Source organism: Prionailurus viverrinus, chromosome B3 (assembly GCF_022837055.1).
Source record: "Prionailurus viverrinus isolate Anna chromosome B3, UM_Priviv_1.0, whole genome shotgun sequence".
In the NCBI taxonomy this organism is placed as follows: domain Eukaryota; kingdom Metazoa; phylum Chordata; class Mammalia; order Carnivora; family Felidae; genus Prionailurus; species Prionailurus viverrinus.
In genome coordinates this window covers 56,037,582-56,061,042 of record NC_062566.1, presented here as the reverse complement: position 1 = coordinate 56,061,042, position 23,461 = coordinate 56,037,582, and the positions used below count along the sequence as shown (strand labels likewise).

Below are 23,461 nucleotides of genomic sequence, written 5' to 3'. Positions count from 1 at the left end.
CCCCAGAATTTATTGCTAGCAAGCCTACCTTATAAGAAAACCAAATGAAATGTTTCATGCTGAAAGAAAGGAGTATCAGTAACCTAAGTCTACAAGAAGAAACGAAAAGTGCTGAGAATAGAAAATATGTGGGTTAATATAAAAAGCTACATAAATATATTTATTTTTTCTCCTAATGTTATTAAAAATAAGATTGTAAAAACAATAATTATAATGCTGTATTATAATCACTATACATTACATACATTGTCATACATATTGACACTAATAGGACAAAGGAGTAGGAAGGAAAAGGAGATCTATTCAAGCAAAGTTTCTATATTTATAGGAATTAAGTTAGTATTGTTTTGAAGTAGACTGTGATAAGTTGTGATGCATGTTGTAATCTGTAGAGCAATCACTAAGAAAGTAGCAAAAAAATGTAATTCAAAAATCAGAAATTTGGAGCTCCTGGGTGGCTTGGTCGGTTAAGCGTCCGACTTCGGCTCAGGTCATGATCTCACGGTCCGTGAGTTCGAGCCCCGCGTTGGGCTCTGTGCTGACAGCTCAGAGTCTGGAGCCTGTTTCGGATTCTGTGTCTCCCTCTCTCTCTGACCCTCCCCTGTTCATGCTCTGTCTTTCTCTGTCTCAAAAATAAACGTTAAAAAAATTTTTTTAAAAATCAGAAATTAAAATGGCATACTAAAAATAATTATTTAACACAGAAAAGGCAATGAAGAGAGAACAGAGGTGTAAAAAATATACGAGACATTTGGAAAATAAATAGAGTAGAAATAGTTTTGAACACATCAATAATTCCATTAAGTGTGATTGGATGAGAGTATAAATTGTCAGATTGGATAAAAACAGAACTCAACTATATGTATGCTGTCTACAAGAAACAGCCCTTAGATCCAAAGATACAAGTATGTTGAAAGTAAAGGGATAGAAAAATATACACCATGCAAATAGTGACCATAAGAGACTTACAGTACTATGTTAATGTCAGGCAAAAAATAAATTTTAAGACAAATACTATAGACAGAAAGGGACATTTAATAATGATAAAAGGTCTGTACATCAAAAAGATGTAACAATTAGGGGCGCCTGGGAGGCTCAGTTGGCTAAGGGTCCGACTTTGGCTCAGGTCATGAACTCATGGTTTGTGAGTTGGAGCCCTGAATTGGGCTCTGTGGAGCCTGGAGCCTGCTTTGGATTCTGTGTCTCATTCTCTCTCTGCCCCTCCCCCACTTGTGCTCTGTTTCTCTCTGCCTCTCAAAAATAAATAAATGTTAAAAAAAAAAAGTTATAACAATTATACATGTATGTGCTTCCAACAGTAGAGCTCTAAAATATAAGAAGAAATAGGAGAAATAGACAGTTCAGTTGGTTGGAGATTTCAGTAATCCACTTTCAGTAATTGGTAGAACAACTTGGCAGAAATTGGCAAGGATATAGAAGATTTGATCAACATTATTAACCAATGTGACCTGACATTTAACACTTAACATCTACAGAATACATTTTCTTTCTTTCTTTTAAAGTAAGCTCCACGCCCAAGTGGGGCTTAAACTCCCAACCCTGGGATCAAGAGTCAGATGCTCCACCAACTGAGCCAGCTAGGCGCCCCTAGAATACATTTTCAAGTGCACCTAGACCATTCTCCAGTATAAACCATATATTGAATAAAGCTAAAGTATGCAGTTGTAAGATAAATAAGTTCTGGGGATGTAAAGTACAACTTTGTGACTAGAGTTAACAATGATAGATTATTATTTGAAAGTTGCTAAGAGATCTTAAAAATTCACATCACAAGGACAAAAAAAATGTAATCGTGTGAAGTAATGGATGTCAAAACTTATTGTGGTAATCATTTTGCAATATATACATATATCAAATCATTATGTTATACATCTTAAACTTATGCAATGTATATCAATTATATCTCAATAAAACTGGAAAAACAAATTATGGCACATTCACATTTAATGTTCTCTACCTTACAAAAATGATACATCAACTAATCATAATATGTAGGACTTTAGTTGGATTCTGATTCAAAGAAACTAAAAAAAAATTGAATAGGAAATTTGAACAATGACTAGATATTTGATGCTCTGAGGAATTGTTGATAATGTTCTAGGTATACCGATGGTATTGTGGTTGGGTTTTTTAAGGGTTTTTTAGAGATGCATACTGTAATATTTACAGTTGAAATTGTAGTGATGAATTGACTTCACAATAATGCGGGTGGTGAAATAGTGGGGATATAAGCAAAGTGAGCCTGGCCATACATTGACAGGTACCTGAGAACTCATTATACTGTTTTTGTACTGTCCTATATGTTTGGAACTTACCCTAACAAAAATATTTTTAAGGTAAAAATAAAAGGCTAAGACAGTGTGGCATTAACATTAAGATAGACAAATAGATCCATGGAATAGAAGGGAGTCCAAAATAAATCTATGTACAGGCAACTGCCTTTTCACAAACTTGGCAAAGACAGTTCAGTGGAGAATGTATAATCTTTTCAACAAATGGTGGTAGGACAATTGGATAGCCATATGTTAAAAAAAAAAACAAACCCTACAAAACCAAAAAAAAAAACAAAACCCACACCAAAACCAGAAGAAAACAACTGTAATCCATACCTTGCACTTTATCCAGAAATTAACTCCACCTAGACCATAGATATAAATGTAAAGCCTGAAACTATTAAATTTGAAGATAACTTGGGAGAACCTTCGTGATACTGGATTAGGCAAAGGGTTTTTCGATAAATTGAACAAAAGAACAAATTGAAATTTGCAATTGGTCAAAATTTAAAACGTTTCTTTGAAAGACATTATTAAGAGAATTTTTAAAAAGCCACAGATAGGAAAAATATATCTGTGAAACATACCTGATAAAGGACTTGTATCCATAATATATATAGAACTATCTAAACTCAGTGTAATAAGAAAACAACTTACAACAGTGGGCAAAAATTTTAAGCCAGCACTTCACTAAAGAAAATATATAGATGGTTATCAAGCCCTTGAAAAGATGCAGACATCATTAATCATTAAGGGAGTGAAAGTTAAAATCAAATGAGATACCACTATCCACCTTTTAAAATACCTAAATTTATTTATTTTTAAATGTTTATTTATATTTGAGAGAGAGAGAGAGAGAGAGACAGAGTGCGAGCTGGGGAGGGGCAGAGAGATGGGGAGACACAGAATCTGGAGCAGGCTCCAGGCTCCACAGAGCCCAATGTGGGGCTTGAACTCATGAACTGTGAGATCATGATCTGAGCCGAAGTTGGATGGTTAACCGACTGAGTCACCCAGGCATCCCTAAAATACCTAAATTTAAAAGAGTGATTGTACTAAATCATGACCTGCTATGTAGGAGCTAAAGTTCTTGTCAACTATATTACCAGTTGGTGGCACAAAAACAGACACATAGACCAATGGAATAGAATAGAAACCCCAGAACTAGACCCACAAACATATGGCCAACTCATCTTTGACAAAGCAGGAAAGAACATCCAATGGAAAAAAGACAGCCTCTTTAACAAATGGTGCTGGGAGAACTGGACAGCAACATGCAGAAGGTTGAAACTAGACCACTTTCTCACACCATTCACAAAAATAAACTCAAAATGGATAAAAGACCTAAATGTGAGACAGGAAACCATCAAAACCTTAGAGGAGAAAGCAGGAAAAGACCTCTCTGACCTCAGCCGTAGCAATCTCTTACTCGACACATCCCCAAAGGCAAGGGAATTAAAAGCAAAAGTGAATTACTGGGACCTTATGAAGATAAAAAGCTTCTGCACAGCAAAGGAAACAACCAACAAAACTAAAAGGCAACCAACGGAATGGGAAAAGATATTCGCAAATGACCTATCGGACAAAGGGCTAGTATCCAAAATCTATAAAGAGCTCACCAAACTCCACACCTGAAAAACAAATAACCCAGTGAAGAAATGGGCAGAAAACATGAGTAGACACTTCTCTAAAGAAGACATCCAGATGGCCAACAGGCACATGAAAAGATGTTCAGGGTCGCTCCTTATCAGGGAAATACAAATCAAAACCACACTCAGGTATCACCTCACGCCAGTCAGAGTGGCCAAAATGAACAAATCCGGAGACTATAGATGCTGGAGAGGATGTGGAGAAACGGGAACCCTCTTGCACTGTTGGTGGGAATGCAAATTGGTGCAGCCGCTCTGGAAAGCAGTGTGGAGGTTCCTCAGAAAATTAAAAATAGACCTACCCTATGACCCAGCAATAGCACTGCTAGGAATTTATCCAAGGGATACAGGAGTACTGATGCATAGGGCCACTTGTACCCCAATGTTCATAGCAGCACTCTCAACAATAGCCAAATTATGGAAAGAGCCTAAATGTCCATCAACTGATGAATGGATAAAGAAATTGTGGTTTATATACACAATGGAATATTACGTGGCAATGAGAAAAAATGAAATATGGCCTTTTGTAGCAACGTGGATGGAACTGGAGAGTGTGATGCTAAGTGAAATAAGCCATACAGAGAAAGACAGATACCATATGGTTTCACTCTTATGTGGATCCTGAGAAACTTAACAGGAACCCATGGGGGAGGGGAAGGAAAAAAAAAAAAAAGAGGTTAGAATGGGAGAGAGCCAAAGCATAAGAGACTGTTAAAAACTGAGAACAGGGTCGCCTGGGTGGCGCAGTCGGTTAAGCGTCTGACTTCAGCCAGGTCACGGTCTCGCGCTCCGTGAGTTCGAGCCCCGCGTCGGGCTCTGGGCTGATGGCTCAGAGCCTGGAGCCTGTTTCTGATTCTGTGTCTCCCTCTCTCTCTGCCCCTCCCCCGTTCATGCTCTGTCTCTCTCTGTCCCAAAAATAAATAAACGTTAAAAAAAAAAAAAAACTGAGAACAAACTGAGGGTTGATGGGGGGTGGGAGGGAGGAGAGGGTGGGTGATGGGTATTGAGGAGGGCACCTTTTGGGATGAGCACTGGGTGTTGTATGGAAACCAATTTGTCAATAAATTTCATAAAAAAAAAAACTATATTACCAGTTGGAATATAAAATGGTACAACTTTGGAAAAGAATTTAAACATGTATCTACCATGTGATCCAGCCATTCCATGCCTAGCTATTTTTCCCAAGAGAAAAGAAATGGTATGTTTGTACAAAGACTTGGACTTAAATATTCATAGCAACTTTACTTGTAATTGCTCAAAGCTGGACATGATCCAAATGTCAATCAAGAGGTGAAGAAGGGATAAGTTGAACCTGATATATTCATATAATGGAATATTACTCAGCAATAAAAAGGAATGAACTCTTGATACATACCTCAACACGGATGAATCTCAAAATAGTTATGCACAGTGAAAGAAGCCAGACATTGTATAATTCCATTTGTATGAAATATACTGAGAAGACAAATTTAAAAATTTTTAATGTTTATTTTTGAGAGTGTGAGCAGGGGAGGGGGAGAGAGAAAGGGAGACACAAAATCTGAAGCAGGCTCCAGGCTCTGAGCTGTCAGCACAGAGCCCTAGGAGGGGCTCAGATCCATGAACCACGTGATCATGACCTGAGCCGAAGTTGGACAGTTAACGGACTGAACCTCCCAGGCGCCCCTGAGAAGATGAATTTATATGTAGAAAATTGATGAGTGGTTGCCTGGGGAAAGGGATAGGAATGGAGATTGATTGTGTTCTGACTTGGGGGAACTTGGGGAGTTATTGGAAATGTTTTAAAACTGGATTTTGGGGCACCTGGGTGCCTCAGCTGTTTGAGTGTCTGACTCTTGATTTCCACTCAGGTTATGATCCCAGTATTGTGGGATCAAGCCCTGTGTCGGGCTCTATGCTGAGCGTGAAGCCTACTTAAGATTCTCTCCCTCCCCCTCTCCCCCTCTTCCCTGCTCACACATGCTCTCCCTCTCTCTCTCTAAAATGAGAAACACCCCCCACCCAAAAAATATCCTCCTGGATTTTGGTGATCGATGCACAACATTAAAATAAAACAACAAAACCCTACACTTAATTTTTTTTAAAGGAAAAAAAGTTTTTTCTTGAGAGCTGGATGCTCCTGAATTGAGAACATAGGTAGAGTGCTTGCCCTAGTAAGTGAACATGCTGTGACTCCAGTTGGGGGCCCTACACCTGCTGTGGACCTCTGCTGATGAGAGTCAGTCCCCAGGAGGGGAGTCAAGCATTTGCCTGCTAAATTGTACTAAAATTTCTGGTACTTCTGAAAATTGTGCTCAGAGGACCTCATGGGGATTTGCCCACTGTGGAAGTCCTGCTCTATTTTCTTTTTTTTTAAAAATTTTTTAATGTTTATTTATTTTTGAGACACACACACACAACATAAGCAGGGGAAGGGCATAGAGAGAGGGAGACACAATCCGAAGCAGGCTCCAGGCTCTGAGCCGTCAGCACAGAGCCCAACATGGGGTTCAAACCCATGAACCGCAAAATCATGACCTGAGCTGAAGTTGGACATTCAACTGACTGAGCCACCCAGGCACCCCCCTCCTTTTTTTTTTTTTTTTTTTTTAAATTTTTGTCCTGCTCTATTTTCAATGAAGTAAGGACCCAGAGCTTACTGATTGACTTATCAAACTTTGAGAGCTCATCTGGTTCAGAGCACATTCATATACAGATTTTTTTGAGTTATTTGGCTAAAAATCCAGAATATCATCTTGTTCAGGGAGGGTTGTCTAAGGGGGAAATACTACACTTTTCCAAATGACAAGCTTTAAATGTGCTTTCTCCTTAGGCAATCCTGGAGAACAACCTCCCCTCTGAAATTGCTAGCAAGATCAACCTTGTGGACCTAGCAGGCAGGTAATTAGGATTTCAGAGCCAAGGGGAATTAATCCCTTGACCTTGTTCTTGCCCATTTTACAGGGAATAAACTTGTTCCACCTTTTCCACATATCAGTCATCCTGAGAAAATTATAAAAGAAACAAATTGTTGAATGCCATGTTAAGAAATTATAGTTTTCTAGGGGCTGCAAAATCTCCAATGTCAGGGGTTCTAAATCTTAGCTGCTTATTAACATCACCTGGGGCCTTTAAAAATTCTCAGTGCCTGGGTTTCACCTCTGATCAAATAAATAGCATTATTAGTGGCACCAGAGGCAGTGCAGACGTCAGTAGTTTTTGAAGCTGCCCAGGTGATTCTAGTGTATAGTCAAGATGAAAAACCACTGCTCTAAGTGGAAGTAACCGGTTTAGTATACTTTTTTTCTTTGACTTAATATTGGTTTCATGCAGCCTATCATTACTGGAAAAAAAAAAAGAAAGCAAGCTTATAAAAATACCATGGCATAGAGGAGAAGATACGACCTTCTAAGTATTAGAAGAAAGCATGGATTGTAGTCACATGTATATTCAGAGAGAAGAAAGTCTTCTTTCTTCTGTGGTCACACACAAAAGTGTGAGATGAGATAAAGCAAATTTTCTTATTTTAAAACTGTTAATTTATTACTATGGTACATCATTCCCTTAAAAATGAAGTGTTGTCTCTGTCAGCTGCAACTCTGGCATTTTGGGAGAAAAAAATGAAATGCTCTCTGAAAGAAACTATATCAGGCACCTGGAAGTGTGAATCTTCAATATTTCCCATTGACTTAAAAAAGAAATTTAAAACAATTGACAGGGGTGCCTGGGTGGCGCAGTCGGTTAAGCGTCCGACTTCAGCCAGGTCACGATCTCGTGGTCCATGAGTTCGAGCCCCTCGTCGGGCTCTGGGCTGATGGCTCAGAGCCTGGAGCCTGTTTCCGATTCTGTGCCTCCCTCTCTCTCTGCCCCTCCCCCGTTCATGCTCTGTCTCTCTCTGTCCCAAAAATAAATAAACGTTGAAAAAAAAAAATTAAAAAAAAAAAAAAAAAAACAATTGACAGATAACAACCCAGATACCATAAAGCCATTAATAGGTGAAATTAAAACAAAGATTGGGCAGATGTGAGTATATGAAAAATCTATGCTAATATCATTACTGTAAATGAGCATTAGTTAGCTGAAAGTGCTCTGGCAGCCAAAATAAAAATGTAATGAATTATTTGATTTCTATTGCCTGAGAAGTGGAAGAATGCCAGTTGGTTACAAGATGGTAATACTTTTTCGGGCACTGAATTCTAAAAAGAATTTATCATGTGGGCTTCTTACATAATGTACAACATAATGGATAGTGTCTTTCAGCAGTATTATAAGGACAGTGTCTTCCTGTTTGTTTTTCTTCTTCTTTTCATTGATTATTTAGTGAAAGAGCAGATCCCAGTTACTGTAAGGACCGGATTACTGAAGGAGCCAATATCAACAAGTCTCTTGTGACTCTGGGAATTGTCATCTCCACTTTAGGTATTTTGCTGATAGACTGGATCATCAGAGTGGGAGGGAGACTTTGGAAAATAACTCCTATATTTTCATCTTGTCAAGCTGGGATAGACATTTACAAGGTTCTTTTTTTATAAACTTAGCTTCTGGGTGAATATTGTAATAATTGATACTTGTCTGTGATTGAGAACACTATGGTCATCCTCCCATCCCTCTCGTTTCAAAAAGAGAGGAGACTGAAATATCATGTGACTCAGATACTCCATGTCATGAGTCCAAAGTCTAATTCAGGGTTCAAACTTGTAGCATCCTATCATATGCAGAGAGGGATTAGGAAGTGTGATACTTAAATTTGTGTTCTCCAGCCATTGTTTTACTGCGTGTGTTTCATGATTCCTTTTTCCCTCCACTTTTATTATTTTTTTGTCTTTAAAGCCCAGAATTCTCAAGCATTCAGCAGCTGCCAGAGCCTCAACAGTGCAGCCAGTGATGGTGGTGACAGTGGGATCCCTAGCTCTCCTTCTGGGACGAGCAGTGGAGGGGGGCCCTCTCGGAGGCAGTCTTATATCCCATACCGGGACTCCGTGTTGACCTGGCTGCTGAAGGACAGCCTTGGCGGCAACTCCAAAACTATCATGGTTGCCAGTGAGTGGGATGCTGGAGCTGGTTCTGTGTTGGGACTGGTACTCTGCCTCAGAGAAGGGGCCATGACCACCTGCTTCATTAAGGGTCTCATAATACAGCATGGACGATAGCAGTAAGGCAAGTGGTTACAGGCTGGGTCGGAAGGGCTTGGCGTTGTTTTTAACTTTCTCCTTCTACCTCAGCTGTGTCTCCTGCACATACTAGCTACAGTGAGACCATGAGCACACTGAGATATGCATCTAATGCCAAACACATCGTCAACAAGCCTCGGGTAAATGAGGTGAGACCTTTATTTGAAGTCCTGGTTTGGTATTGTTTACATTAAGTTCTTTTATTCTCTCACTGATTTCTTTCTCCTTAAAGTCACCTCAACTTGCCTGACCTTCTCCAAATAAAGAAAGAGTGAAATTCTTTGTTTCAGAGTCATACCCTTCTCCCATATCTTTACTGACTCCATTTCAGTTGCCTTTTTGAATAGTTTATTTTAGATACTTCTCTGAGGCCATCCCTGGTGTACCACTGCCACCTTAAGGGAGATCATTTAAAAGTTTCTGAGTTTATTGCTTTTATTTTGAGTTTATGTTGATGTATGCTTCTGTTTTATATCTTTTCTTTTTCTTTTTTTGTTTTTTAAGTTTATTTATTTTGAGAGAGACAGAGACAGTGTGAGTGGTGGAGGGGCAGATAGAGAGGGAGACAGAGAATCCCAAGCAGACTCTGTACTATCATTGTGGAGCCTGACAAGGGGACTGTCCCCATGAAACCACAAGGTTTCATAACCTGAGCTGAAACCAGGAGTTGGACGCTTGACCAACCGAGCCACCCAGGCACCCCTGTTTTCTTTCTTTTCTATGCAAACTGCAGTGATTTCTCTGTTTTGGGCTAAAAGGGGCTTGTAAGGAATTTAATAGTTTTGAAAGTTGATTATCTTTGCAGTTTCAGTGAAAAGTTTCAGGGCAGGAATCATAAACTGGTGGCTAGACCTTTATAGCCCATTTATGAACTGTTTTAGAAGGCAATGTAATTAAGTAGGTACTAAATTCAGTCACACTATAGGAAGGCCAACATCTACCACCTATTTGTGCTGCTTTTTGGGTTACCTGTCAACCTCCTGCTCAAGGACACTGATTCTCATACTTTATCAGAATCAACTCCTTGAGGGTTGGTTAAACCACAACTGGGCTCTGGCCCTCAAGAGTTTCTGATTCGGTAGGTGTTGGTGGGGGACAGAATTTGCATTTCTAACAAGTTTTTAGGTAAAGTTGATAGGGTTCTGGGATCATACTTTGAGAAGACTGCCTCAGAAGTTACTCCAAAGGAGTAAACCACTTTTTCCGAACTAATTCTCTGTTTTATTTTAAAGCTGGTTGAGGCCTGATATCAATCAGTGGTGACCAAGTTTTTTATGTTTCAGGATGCAAATATAAAACTGATCCGAGAACTCAGGGAGGAGATCAGAAGACTAAAAGCCATGCTGTTGAGCTTCGAACTGGTATTCAGGCAATCGGAACTTTTCTGTACACAAAACCTGCTTTTCTTCTGCATGGAAGCTGAGCTCTGCTGCATTTTGTGTTTTCACTTAAGTGACACTTGTAGAACAGAGTCAGGAGCAAAGACAGGACTTAGATTACTCTGATTACCTGAGTAGTTACGGATGGGGTGGGCATCATCAATATATCATCTTTGCTGTCCGAAGGGCAATTGCCTGAATGGCTGTTATTCTGTGTGTAGGAGGATTAAGAGAATGGGCCCCTCCAGAAGAATTTCTTTGAATTTTCCTTCTTTGTACCAAATTCATCCCCAATATTTAAGCTTCTGATTTGTTTCTGATTTTAATGATAAGGTCGTTTTTTTTTTTTTTTTTATCTGCCCTTCTTTTCCTTCATAAGAGTAAGGGTGAGACCCATGAAGCACATCTTTCTCTTTGTGCAGAGAAACTTCAGTTCATTGAATGAGGAAAAGGATGAGAATCTGAAGGAGCTGGTTCTCCAAAATGAATTGAAGGTGGGTTTGTTGGGTGGACTCATTTATGGTTTATATCACCCTGGTAGTGGGTCTCATCTCCTTCCATTATTCCTCAGTCAAGACTGCTCCCTCCTCAGGACGGAGAGGTTCTATCTAGTTTAGAGACAGTTGTCTCCATTGAGCCTTGAGTGGGGAGTGTGTTTGCCTTAGGGGATGGTGACTGGCTTTCTTTGTTTTGTTCTCTTAGGGGTTCATGATAACTTCCTTTGGATACGGACAGTAGCCTAGAAAAAAAAATATTTTCCAGTCAAAAAATTAACTAACTGACATGTATTCGTTGAGTACCAAATAGGTGCTCAGCATGATGCTTCCAGAGATACAAAGAAGTTCCTTCCCTCAAGTGGCTTGCAGTCTAGTTGGAAACACACTTAGAGAATGGTTAAATGAAATGAACTATACGAGTTATATGCAAAGAGCTTAGGGAAGGAAGAAATCAATATGGCTTGGAATTTTCAGTACACGCATCACAACGCTGGAAGCTAGAGAAGTTGAACTAGACCTTGAAAGATCAGTGGATTGAGTTAGATAGGGAGAAAGGGGTACGACATTTTGGGTGAGGGTGGGATAACATAAGAAAAGCCATGGAACCAAAAGAATGAACTGGTGTGGGAGGCCACGTGGAAGCACAGAGTGTGAGGAAGACTGAACTGGCGAGAATAGGTGCTCATGGAAGAGAGTAGTGGAGGTAATGTTAGGGCCAGTTTAGGAGGTTTGAATTTGACATACACAGGATTAATCATGGCTTCTTGAACCAGGTTGGGTGACATAATAATGGAGTCTATTGGTGACATTTAATATGACAGTTGTATGTAGGACTAATTGAAGAGAGGGAAGACTGGAAGCAGACCAACCAGGAAAGAGACTGATTTTGTGACCCTGTGAACGTGAGGACAAGACATGTGGGGAGGTTAGGTTACATGGTGATTCCTGGAGACATTTGTGAGGAAGAAATGGCAGGCATTGTTTGGTGACAGGTTTGATTTAGATACCACAACCAAATGTCCCAATTCCTGGTATTCTGTCGCCTCATCCTTATCCATTATAAAGTATCCTGGCTATGTCAATATTTTGTTACCCAGACTAAACTTTAGGACTACATCACGCATCCAGATATCTCTCAAAAATTCTGTGTTTAAATATATGTTCTGATTTTTGGTTCAGAAAATACCACCCCTGTGTATATAAGAGATGAAGTACAGAGTCAAAATCACTCCATTATACATTCTGGCAGACCTGGACTCGAATCTGCCACTTGCTGGCCTTCTGACCTTAGGCTTTGTAGGGGTAGGTGATCAAAGCCAGCCAGAAGGGGTACTTCCAGTTAGCTGAGCCAGGCTGGCTAAACTGTAAGCCACAATGCACTGCTGCTCACCTCTGCTGGGTCCTAATCCAACCCAGCTCTTCGCAGTACCTGGTAGTTTCACTCTTTGCAGACTTCAACTCAATGATTATAATGTTAAAAATGACATTTCTAGGGTACATAAAACACTTGTGCCTAAACTTGGCATACTTTGTTTTTTCTCACGTTCTCTGTTTATGAAAAGTACTTAGCTGAATCCAGGTCCTTTTCCTGGGCTTCCTCAGTTCTTCCATTCCCAGGATAACTTTTCTGCCTGGACATTAATTTCCACCAAAAGAAGAAAAAAAAGCACCTTATACTCAACATTGTTCATTCACATTCCCCAAATGGCCTTAGCTTAAGGCCTGTAATTTGCTATATTATATATATTTAAACTCTGTTCCTGATATATAGTAAGCCCTTAGTATTTTATTGTTGTTATTACATGTTCTTTTATACCAGTTTCTTATAGTCTTCTTTCTACCTGAGGAGATTCATCTTGATGCTTTGTGTATCTTTGAGCCTGATACAAGCTTATATTAGGATTTGAGGTTCTACACCTTGAGAAAGAAGTGTTAGGTCATAAAAGGATTCCCAGTATGGATCACATAGAAGAAGGATGGGGAAAGGGGAGTTGTAAACATACATGTATGAATAACATCTCAAATAATAAAACAAAATAACATTTATGGCATTTTTTCGAGTTATAAAAACAATACATGTTTGTTGAAGAAAACTTTAAGAATACCCTTTACTGAGGGAGTTTATAAAAGTAACTCTTGCTTATTGAAGAAATTTTGGAAACAGCTCACATAGGAGGTGCAAGGGCCTATGTGGAGCTTTGAATAGTAACTGAAGAAGGTGAGGAAGGAATGCCATGAGGAATCAGAGCAGGATGACTTCTGACCTTATGTCTGCTCCGTGGACCGTTGGGCGTCTAAAACTGCCTCCTGTCTCTCTGCAGATAGACCAGCTGACTAAAGACTGGACTCGGAAGTGGAATGAGTGGAAGGCCCTCCTGGAGCATTACAGAGTGGACATAAACAGGAGGCGGGCTGGAGTGGTCATTGACTCCAGTCTGCCACACCTGATGGCCTTGGAGGATGATGTACTCAGCACAGGAGTCGTGCTGTATCACCTCAAGGTGAGCAGGCTGGTGCATTGCCTCCTTCCCTGAGCCACTGGCTCCAGAGTCAAGGAGGGAGAAGTCAAATGCAGTAGCCATGCATCTACGAATTGAGTCAGATGCCACAGAGCTGTGTTCAGGTTTGCCCTCTGGAAAATGGGCTAGCCAGCCAAGGGTGATTGATTTGTTTGCTTTTGTATGATTAGAGCAAAAAACTGGGAATCAGAACAATTACTTGTTTTTCTCTGGCTGCTACTATTGCTCTTATATAACTTACTTTTGTTCTCTGTGATTTAATTTCATCATTTTAAAGTAAGAATGATGCTGCTTGTATTCCTTTTCTGGCTTCCTGAAGCACGGAGGTGCAGGCATGGAGGTAAAATCCTAACCCTGAAAAGCGGTTAGCACTCCTGAGCTCTGCACATACAAGCTGCTCACAGACAGCTTTCAGAGGCTAAAGAGGGACTCAAGATCTGAAACAGTTTCCTTCTCATATCTCCCCACTCCTCAACCTCCTGCTTCTCATTACTAGGTTTGCCAGGGAAAGAAGAGAGGCAAATAAAAGTAGATATAGATGGCTTAAAGAAAGCATAAGGGATGTGGCACCTGGGTGGCTCGGTTTGTTGAGCATGCCACTTTGGATTTCAGCTCGGGTCATGATCTTGCGGTTTGTGGGTTCAAGCTCCACAACGGGCTCTGCACTGACAGTGCAGAACCTGCTTGGGATTCTCTCTATCCCCCTCTCTCTGTCCCTCCCCAGCATGCGCTAAGTAGATTGAAAAAAAAAAAAAGAAAAAAAAAAGCGTGAGGAAGACCCCAGAGCGCTGGTGGGCCAGCAGGGTGGGGCAGGGCAGGGCAGGGCACAACATGCAGCCATCTGGAACAGTGGAACAAACTCCTGCCTTCCAAGAAGGATCTGGATCACCTGGTTCTTTGTCACATGGAAGCAGGTCCTCATTTCTAAATGAAGCATTTTGAGATGTAGTGCCCAATGGTAGTCATTCATACCCTGTCCTCATCAAAAGTATTTGTCCTCCTATAAAAGGACATTCCCTGTGGATGACAGAACATACTGTATGTGGCCAAAATCCCTACGCTCACTGAAAATCCAGTCTTCATTCTCCTAATTGTCCCCAGCTGCCGTTTGAAAGGAACAGGGTTTATGAGGGGTATGTAACACTGCTCTCATCCCTGGAGAAATCAGGCTCCTAACACTGCAGTGTATATGGTAGCGAAATGTTAGCAAAGCTCATCCTGTTTAGAAAGTCTGTGTTCTTAGGATAAGCCCTCAGGGAAGTTGTCAGAGACTGAGCCTCTCAGAAAGTTAAAGTAGCTTATTTTCCGACCCACAGAGTATAAATTAGCTCTGTGAAAATGCCTCAGGCAGAAGCTGTTACCTAAATAACAGATCTGAATACCAAAGGCTGTCTATCAATCCTTCTATTAGAACCATAGGGAGAGGTTGGAGGTCAGGGAGAGACCAGTGGATTAAAATGGTTAATATTTGAATAGAAATGATCTGATGTATTGAGTGGATGTGGAGTGAGCAGGTGAAGCTAGACGTCATGTGGTAGAGCTAAGTGTGGCAGCAGAGGGTTAAAGGACATGACTCAGATTGAATCAGAGAGGAGAGGTTAGCACAGGCCTCATCTGAATGTTGGGAGCACTGGTTTTCAGTGTGGGGTCTGTGCACACTGAGGGTGGTGCCCCCTCCTAGATGCATTCCCAGTGAACCTGGGGGGTGAGGTTTTAGTCTAGTTGTTATCCTGGCATTTCTGCATTTTTTCCCTTTTTGTTGGTTTAGATCCTATTTTGGGTAATGGTATAGCAGTAATCACTCAAGAATCTCTGTATTTTTGTTTGCTTTCCTAACTTGGTTATAGACCTGTCACAAATCCCTAGCGTTGCTCTGGAAGCTCTTTTCCCTTGGGTCACCTTGGGAAGTACCTTGGATGGACAGAGGGAAGGGTGGGTGGAGCACTGGTTACTGGTATCCTGGACTTCATCCTCATGCTGTTCACTCTCCCTGCATAAAGAAACAGAGGGGGCAGCAAGCACAGCTATCATCTCAGTCCTTGTTAAATGAGATGCCTTTGTGTTTTTCTTGGTAGTTTCTTCCCTGTAGATGTAGAAGTTGTGATATACTGTGAGGAATGCATTTCATCATCAGGACTGACCCTGAACCCAAGGGGTCCTGACCCCTTTTCCTCCATTTTGTTTGATGGTATTTGTGGAGGCCAGCATCCATTTGTTTGTGTGGCTGAGCAGGAAAGGCTGGGCTCCGGCTGTCTGGGGGTGGTGGGAAGCACAGTGAGGCCACAGTCTCATTCATTGCTTCTAGGAGGCTGCCTTCTCACCAGCTATTTTTGGGGAGCTGCAGGCACATCCCCCTTCTGGCTGCTGACAGTGAAAACAGGTGGGAAACTCTCTGGTCACTTCCAGTTATGAGGGAGGTGGTATGGTGAGGATGGACAAGCATGGGCTCAGGCCCAGAGAGACCTCAATTCTAGTCATGGCTCTCCTGTTTAAATTTTTTTTTCTAATAAATTTTTTTAAAGTTTATTTATTTATTTTGAGAGAGAAACAGACAGTACAAATGGAGGAGGGGCAGAAAGAGAGCGAGACAGAGAATCCCAAGCAGGCTCTGCACAGTCAGCTTGGAGCCTGATGTGGGGCTTGAACTCATGAAACCGTGAGATCATAACGTGAGCCAAAACCAGGAGTCAGACATGCTTAACCAACTGAGCCACCCAGGTGCCTCTTAAAATATTTTTAATGTTTATTTTTGAGAGAGAGAAAGACAGAAAGACAGAGAGCAAGCACAAGTTGGGGGAGGGGGAGAGAAAGAGGGAGACGCAGAACCTGAAGCAGGCTCCAGGCTCTGATCTGTCAGCACAGAGCCTGACGCAGGGCTCAAAAGTCAGACCACAAGATCATGACCTTTAACATTTAACCAACTCAGACGTTTAACCGATTGAATCACCCAGATGCCCCAGCCATGGCTCTCCTATTTAGTGTATAGGCTCCCTGAGCAACTTTACCCATCAGCTTCAGATTCCTTATATATAAAAGGGGGATAATGAGTATATTTTAGGTTGCTCAAGGATTAAATAAGAGATGTCTGTAAAGCACTCACTGCAATGCCTGGGACATAGTGGATGGTTATTCAATACCTGATAAATATGTATCTAAACTCAGCATCCTTGTTGTCATAGTGCTGCCTTCTACAAACAGAGCTATGTGTTCTTAAAAGAATTGCTATAATCCAAGGGCCAAAAGGCCCTGTTTTCTACTAACCCAGTAATTTGTTTATGCTAACTCCTTTTTCCCCTCCTTACACTCTCTTCTAGTCCTTTTTGATTCTAGACATGCTTTTCTCCCATTTGTGCTTTACCCTTCTTAAAATCTGGTATCTCTCAAACTTCATTTGTGGACCATGAAGTTAAAAATCTTGTGCTCCATACATCTTCGTAAAATACGTGTCTCTTGGAGACTAATGGACCAAACTTGGACCACACCAACCTTAGTGCCTAGAGAAAACCTCTGCCTTTGTGCCCTCTTCCTCGGACTGGAGAATATCTGACCGACAGCCATGACTGTTCCCTAACATCAGGCCATGGGACAGAAAGGAGTTTGTCAACACTAGTTGACTTTGCAAAGAGCTGGTGCTGCTTTTTTCTGTATTTTTTGCCCCTGCCTTCTCAGGAGCTTCCTGGGCTGCAGTGGGTGGGTAGAGCAGTCAAAACAACCTGGACCAAAGTTGAGAAGTGGTGTGGGAAAGGCCGGGGTGGGCATGGGAAGACAGTGAAAACACTCCACCAGGTGGGTTCTGCTTTGGGGGCAGGCTGTGTCCCTTTTAATTCTCATTTAAAGGGCTTTGTTTTTCCTTTTAGGAGGGGACAACAAAAATAGGAAGGATTGACTCAGACCAGGAACAGGACATTGGTAAGTGATAGAGCATCTGGGTCTGACACTGTGGTGGATACTCATGCCTGACTGGTCTCTTTAGAGGAACCTGATGATGCTCTGAGAGGAAGGAATCCTTGAAGATCAAGGGGCTATTACTCTTTTGTTGCTACATTGTGGTGGTTGTTGTGTGTCAGGGACATGATAGGAGGAGATCCACACCATGGGAGAATCCAGATCTGGGTGGTTTTCAGGTGGTGGCTCTTCCTCTCTTGTCATAATGTAAGGTCTTCTAGATGTGGATTCCGATCTCGCAGAAAGGGTGTTTCCCTGGGTTGTTTCCCCACCCACGTGACCCCCATCTCTTGTGTAGTTCTGCAGGGGCAGTGGATTGAGAGAGACCACTGCACTATCACGAGTGCCTGTGGGGTAGTCATTCTGCGGCCTGCCCAGGGGGCCCGCTGCACAGTCAATGGCCGGGAGGTCACTGCCTCCTGTCGTCTGACCCAAGGTAAGATTGTTTATAGCCCTGCTTATACCGGGATAAGTGATGAACTAGCTTCCTTCTCATGGGCCAAACCCACAGAACTCAGTGAAGCAGGCTTTAAACATGGGATACTCATCCTCTGCACCCAGAGATCTGAAGACCTGAAGATTTCCTAATACCATCCTCTTCCCAAGGCCCCAATTCCAGGTCCCAAGGTGGAGAATGACTCTCTGAAATCTCTACCTGTGTTTGCTAGCTCTGTGTCCTTGGGAAAGTCTCTGGACATCAATTTTCTCATCTGTAAAATGGCAATAAGAGAATTGTTGTGAAGACTGAATGAGTTAATTTGTGTAATGTTCTTAACAGTATTCTTGTCACCTAGTAAATACTCGTTATCACTATTACTATTACTACTATTATTAATCTGTTCAAATTCCATCTTTCCTTTGACACTGAGCTTATATTCCCCCTCTTCCATGAAGCATTCCTTAACTAGTCCACGAGGAACTCATTTTGCTTTCCTCAGAATAGCAGAACTCCTCCTGTTCATTTTGTTAGTTCAGTACATATGCTGTGGGATATCCAGTGAATACATATCTTATTGACTCACCTAAGTTATGAGCTTGTTGGGGGCAGGAGTTTGTCTCTCAGAAGGGCACCCTGCACATAATACATACAGAGAACATGAGCTGTTGGTTCATTCTCCCCTGTCTCTGCCACAGGAGCAGTCATAACGCTGGGGAAAGCACAGAAGTTCCGATTCAACCACCCAGCAGAGGCCGCTGTCCTGCGGCAGAGAAGGCAGGTTAGTGTGCTGTGTTTTCAAGGTGACTGCCAGCCGCCCTCCTCCTTTCAAAGGGACAAGTTTGAGCTTTATCTGGTTCTCTTGGGGTGGGGGTGGTGATAGCAGCCTTACCGCGCTCATTCCTCGTTCCCAGGTCGGAGAGGTTGTCGGTGGCAATGGCTCTTTGGAATGGTTGGATTTGGACGGAGATGTCACTGCCTCCCGGTTGGGTCTCTGCCCTTTGCTTTGGAAGGAGAGGTGAGAAACTTGTGCTCATTTTGCTATGGAACCTACTGTTCTTACTTCATAGTCTATTACAACATGGAGCAGGGAGGAAGTGAGTATAATAGCCAAGCTCTGAATGAGGCCTGGTCTCAACCAACTTGTGCAAGTGATGGAATGTTACTGAACTAGCTGCTTAGCTTCTAGTTGGCAGGGAAGCAGTCTTAGCCCTCATTCATTTCCTGTTTGTTATTACAACTTCCTTCATCACTGAAAGGAGTATATATCATTTGATGTTTCCTGTCGCCAGTTTCTTCTGTCAGCAAGATTTGAACATGACATGTTTGTACATAACTTTGAGACTGCTTCTGAACTTACCTGCCCATGTGCCCCTTTAAATTCTGGCTGGCCTCTGTGTGAGGTCACAAGGTGTGTCAACTTTCAGGACTGTGGCTTCCTCTGAGTTTTTAAAGATAGTGTGTGACTGAGAATCCTTTCTTTTCTCAATACCAAAGGGTCCAGAACTACACATAAGAGGGTCAGGAACTCTCAGAACAATATGAAAATATCTTGGAGTTCTGCCCTCTCATACCCACTTTGCCTGCATTGTGATCGTGAAAACATGGAATCAAAGTTTTATATGTGATTGGTGGCTATTACTTTTCTTCTTCACAGTCCTTCTTCATCTATTTCTCCACAGAATCCCCTTCCCAGATATACATGTCTCATAGGTTTGATACTGTGAACAGTGGTATCCTTCTGGTCCTGTAAGCCAAAGTAGCCTCTTACTTGGGGATGTTCTGTAGAAAATGTCAGCAGGACACCCATTGCCTGTGAGACCACTGGTGTTGGGAGGCTGCCCAGCACTGAGGCCAGGATTCCTGGGAGATTATGATGGCTAATTCCCCTGCTTCCTTCCAGGGAATCTAGCTGCTCTTTTCTTAGGCCAGGAACATTTGCTGGCAGCTGATGAAAAGTCTTGGTCTGACATTGGTGGTGAGGGGTGTTGGATGTAGGGGCAGAGTGCTGCGATGCATGAATAGCAGGCAAGTCCTCACATGTGGGCTACTGAGGATGGAAGGACGAGGCACCAGAGCCTCAGGCAGGAGGACTCCAGTGTTGCGTGACCGGGGGCTCTGTGGGGTGACAGGGAAGGTGGGAGAGGTGACACAGCTGGAACATATCAAGGCCAAGGTGGAGTAAGGAGCTGCTGGAGCTCTTGTTTCATGAGAGTACAGTGATGAGAGGAGGTCTTGTCTTAGGTAAGATTTCTACTGTGGGAAGACGCATTGGAGATCTGTCTTTCCCAGAGTTCAGAGATGTACAGAGAACAGCTCTGCAACTTAATGAGCTGTGAGGTTGAAGAGTTATCTTGGAGTTGGATAAAGCTCCTTGACATCCTGGAATTATGAAGTAAAAGCTTTGTTGCCTTAAGCAAGTTACTGAGTCTCTGAGCCTAGTCCCTCACCTCTAAGTAAGGATACTACCATTTGTCTCTGGGAGGTCCTCATGATAGGGTTTGAAAGAGCAAGTGCATGTGGAGAGCTCTGCCTTCTGCCTGGCACTCCCAGCCCCGCTGCTGAAGGCCCTTGTGCTGAGCTGCCCAGGTACATAATCTCCCTTTTGTTTTCCTGTCCTCCCATCTCATCTCAGCTGACCCATCCACCCTAGAGAACACTGGTCTTCTCCTGCCTTTTTTTTTTTTTTTAACTTTTATTTATTATTGAGAGACAGAGAGACACAGAGCGCGAGCAGGGGAAGGGTAGAGAGAGGGGGAGACACAGAATCTGAAGTAGGCTCCAGGCTCCGAGCTGTCAGCACAGAGCCCGACACAGGGCCCGAACCCGTGAACCATGAGATCATGACCTGAGCTGAAGTCGGACGCTTAACTGACTGAGCCACCCAGCTGCCCCCTTCTCCTGCCTTTTAAAGGTCTTCTCGGGCTCTCTAGCCCCAGGGGCACTAATGTGACCTTTCAGTAACATCAAGAATGCACCCTTTCATTTGGAGAGGACAGAGAGGGATTGAAGAATCAAGGCCTCTCCCACTTGCTGCCTCCCGTCTTTAGCACCAGCTCCAGGAGTCCGTGGGCTGGGCTGGTCCTATGCAGCTACCATAGTCAGCATCTGTGTGCCAGCCCCTGGTGGAAGTGGGGTGGTATGGGCCTCAAGCCTGTGATTGGGCAGAGGGACCAGGGAGAGAACCCGTGAGAGAGAACACTATATGTCGTCAGCTGGGCTCCCAGACTGTGTGTGTGGCTGTGTCTCCATAAGAGTCTTCTCTGCTCTGGTGGGCTTAGCTCCAGAGCCTCCCCTTGTCCTAGAATTTTCTTCTCTCATTTTTCTCTCTGGGGGAGCACTCACAGGGAGCCTGCAAAGGTGGAGCTGACTCCAGAGCCAGAGGGGATTGGTCAACCTGTCTCTTTTTATCCCTTGCAGCAGTGACCTGGACCAGAGAGGAGTTTGTCTTTGAAAACTGTTTTTGTTTTTTTTTTTTTTTGCATTTTCCTCTTTGGAATTTTGGGGGCTTAACCTTAAGTGCTTAGAGCCTGGGAGACCCTGTCGCTGCTGCCACTGCCACTGTTGCCTTAGTGAGTACCCGCTGCTGCATTCTGCTGTCAGAATGCTGTCAGAAGCTGTCAGGCCTCCAAGCAGCTGGGAGAGAGGGCGGGGGAGGGCGTGATGGAGTCCTGGCAGGCAGGTGACCAGGCAGCAGTGGGGAGATGCTGGAGCCACCTAAGATGAAGGGCAGTCATCTGACAGAGACAGAGGTCCTTGGCTGGCAGATAACTGAAGACTTGCCAGTAGTAATAAGCCCGGACATGTAACATAAGGTTGCTTCCTCCACTCCCCCACCCCCAACCTGCTTTCTGGGAACTTGACTGATGTGCTTAGCAGAGGAGCCATTTTTATTCTGATGGCATGTGGCCATCTCAGGTGAATGTGCTGGGTCTATAGTGATCATCTCAGACAGCTTCCCTGTGCAGGTCTTGTTGGTGCATGAAGGAAGCTGCATTGGGTCAGCAGAAGCTAACTGGCTAGCTGCTGCTTCCCTAGGGGAAGGGTAGAGGGAACCCTCTTCTGTGGAGAAGCAAATTGTGAATCTGAGGGTTGTGAGACAGGCAGAGAAGGAAGCTGAATACTCTCTGGGGATTAAGAATAAAGGTACCTCCCCTGCTCCTTGCGTCTGATGGTCTGGACTTTAGCTGAGTTTGTCCAAGACCCTCTTATGGGCTCATGCTTGTAATTCAGCCATGTCTGTGGTCAGACAAATTTTGGAGCGGTAATCTAGCATGCATACAAACATATGTATAATCTGTTTCCCATTAGCACCTTTTCTCTTTGTGTGGTGTTAACTGGTTTTCTGTTCTAACTGCTGTCCTTAGCCTTTTGCCTCACATATGAACAGAGTGCCTTTCCTCTTTCCTGTATATTCCACTGTGTGTATTTGGCCTTTTGCCCATAGTAGTCAGAGCCAGTCTCCCCCAGGACACATGCACTCAAGTATCTGGGCCTGTCCCAGTTCTTGGGCCCTTTGTAGATCGAGTCCCCTCCCAGACTCCTTCCCAGGGAGGAGATTGCCATCGTGTCACTTCGTACTCCCACCCCCCGCCCCCCCGCCATCCTTCCTTCACTCTCCTCTTAAGGCTGCATTAAGAAATCTTAATTTCTTCTAAGACAAAAGGCAGCAAACTAGTAAAGAACTAGATAGTTGGTTTGTGTTTTGTTGTTGTTATTTTTACCAGATAGTATTTTAGGGTTTGTGGGCCATACAGTCTCTGCCGCAGCTGCACAAGCAGCCTAGATATAAACACTCATAAACGAATGAGTGTTCCAATAACACTATTCACAAAGATAGGCAACAGACCACATTTGGTTCACAGGCTATAATTTATGGACCTCTGCTTTGATATACCCTCTGTGATTTCATTCTTCTCTACAAAGTAGTATATTTAAGCTGGGTGAACCCCTCCCCCCCACCCCCCACCTCTGCCCAGAGCACTGCTCCAACTGTCTAATGTCACGTCAGTAAATGGGCCTTGAGAGTCAGGGCATCCTTGGACTGGAATGAGTGCTAAGGACTGGCTAAGGGAGAGCAGATGCGGGCTCTTTTGTTAGCCTGTGGCAGCTCCCAAGCCCTTCTAGTCACTCCCTATTCCCTAGGGCCACCACCCTGGAATGCCCATGCAGTGGCTCTTTTAGAAATCTGAACGACAGAGGGGTGCCTGGTGGCTCAGCCGGTTGAGTGTCCAACTTTGGCTCACGTCACCATCTCACAGTTAGTGGGTTTGAGTCCCATGTTGGACTTTGCGCTGACAGCACGGTGTCTGCTTCCAAATTCTCTGTCTCCCTGTCTCTCTGCCCCTCCCTGGCTCACACATGCACTCTCCCTCTCAAAAATAAACATTAAGAAGGAAGGAAGGCAGGCAGGAGGGAGGGAGGAAAAGAGAGACAAAGGGAGGAAGGAAGGAAGGAAGGAAGGAAGGAATGAACCTGAATGACGGAGATGGGGAGACCCTGCAGAAACATCATGTGAGGTCCTTGCATAGGAGGCCATGTGTGACCCTGGGAAAAGCCATGCAGGTAGAAGCTGTCAGTCTTCTGAGGAAG

General features: G+C 43.1%; 1 protein-coding gene across 4 annotated transcripts in view; it reads left to right on the top strand.

Moving 5' to 3' along the window:
- The window catches only part of STARD9 (StAR related lipid transfer domain containing 9), a 124,123-nt gene that overhangs the window by 70,547 nt on the left and 30,115 nt on the right, over window positions 1–23,461 (top strand). For all 4 annotated transcript variants that reach the window (XR_007152704.1, XM_047861053.1, XM_047861052.1 and 1 more), the window contains exons 10-20: window positions 6,756–6,823; window positions 8,244–8,341; window positions 8,753–8,962; window positions 9,145–9,242; window positions 10,377–10,454; window positions 10,895–10,966; window positions 13,291–13,470; window positions 17,346–17,397; window positions 17,732–17,869; window positions 18,568–18,650; window positions 18,784–18,887. Coding sequence is in view for 3 of the 4 variants with exons in the window: in XM_047861053.1 (XP_047717009.1) it covers window positions 6,756–6,823; window positions 8,244–8,341; window positions 8,753–8,962; window positions 9,145–9,242; window positions 10,377–10,454; window positions 10,895–10,966; window positions 13,291–13,470; window positions 17,346–17,397; window positions 17,732–17,869; window positions 18,568–18,650; window positions 18,784–18,887 (1,181 nt within the window). In the remaining variant the exon portion in view is untranslated. The remainder of the gene's footprint in view (window positions 1–6,755; window positions 6,824–8,243; window positions 8,342–8,752; window positions 8,963–9,144; window positions 9,243–10,376; window positions 10,455–10,894; window positions 10,967–13,290; window positions 13,471–17,345; window positions 17,398–17,731; window positions 17,870–18,567; window positions 18,651–18,783; window positions 18,888–23,461) is intronic.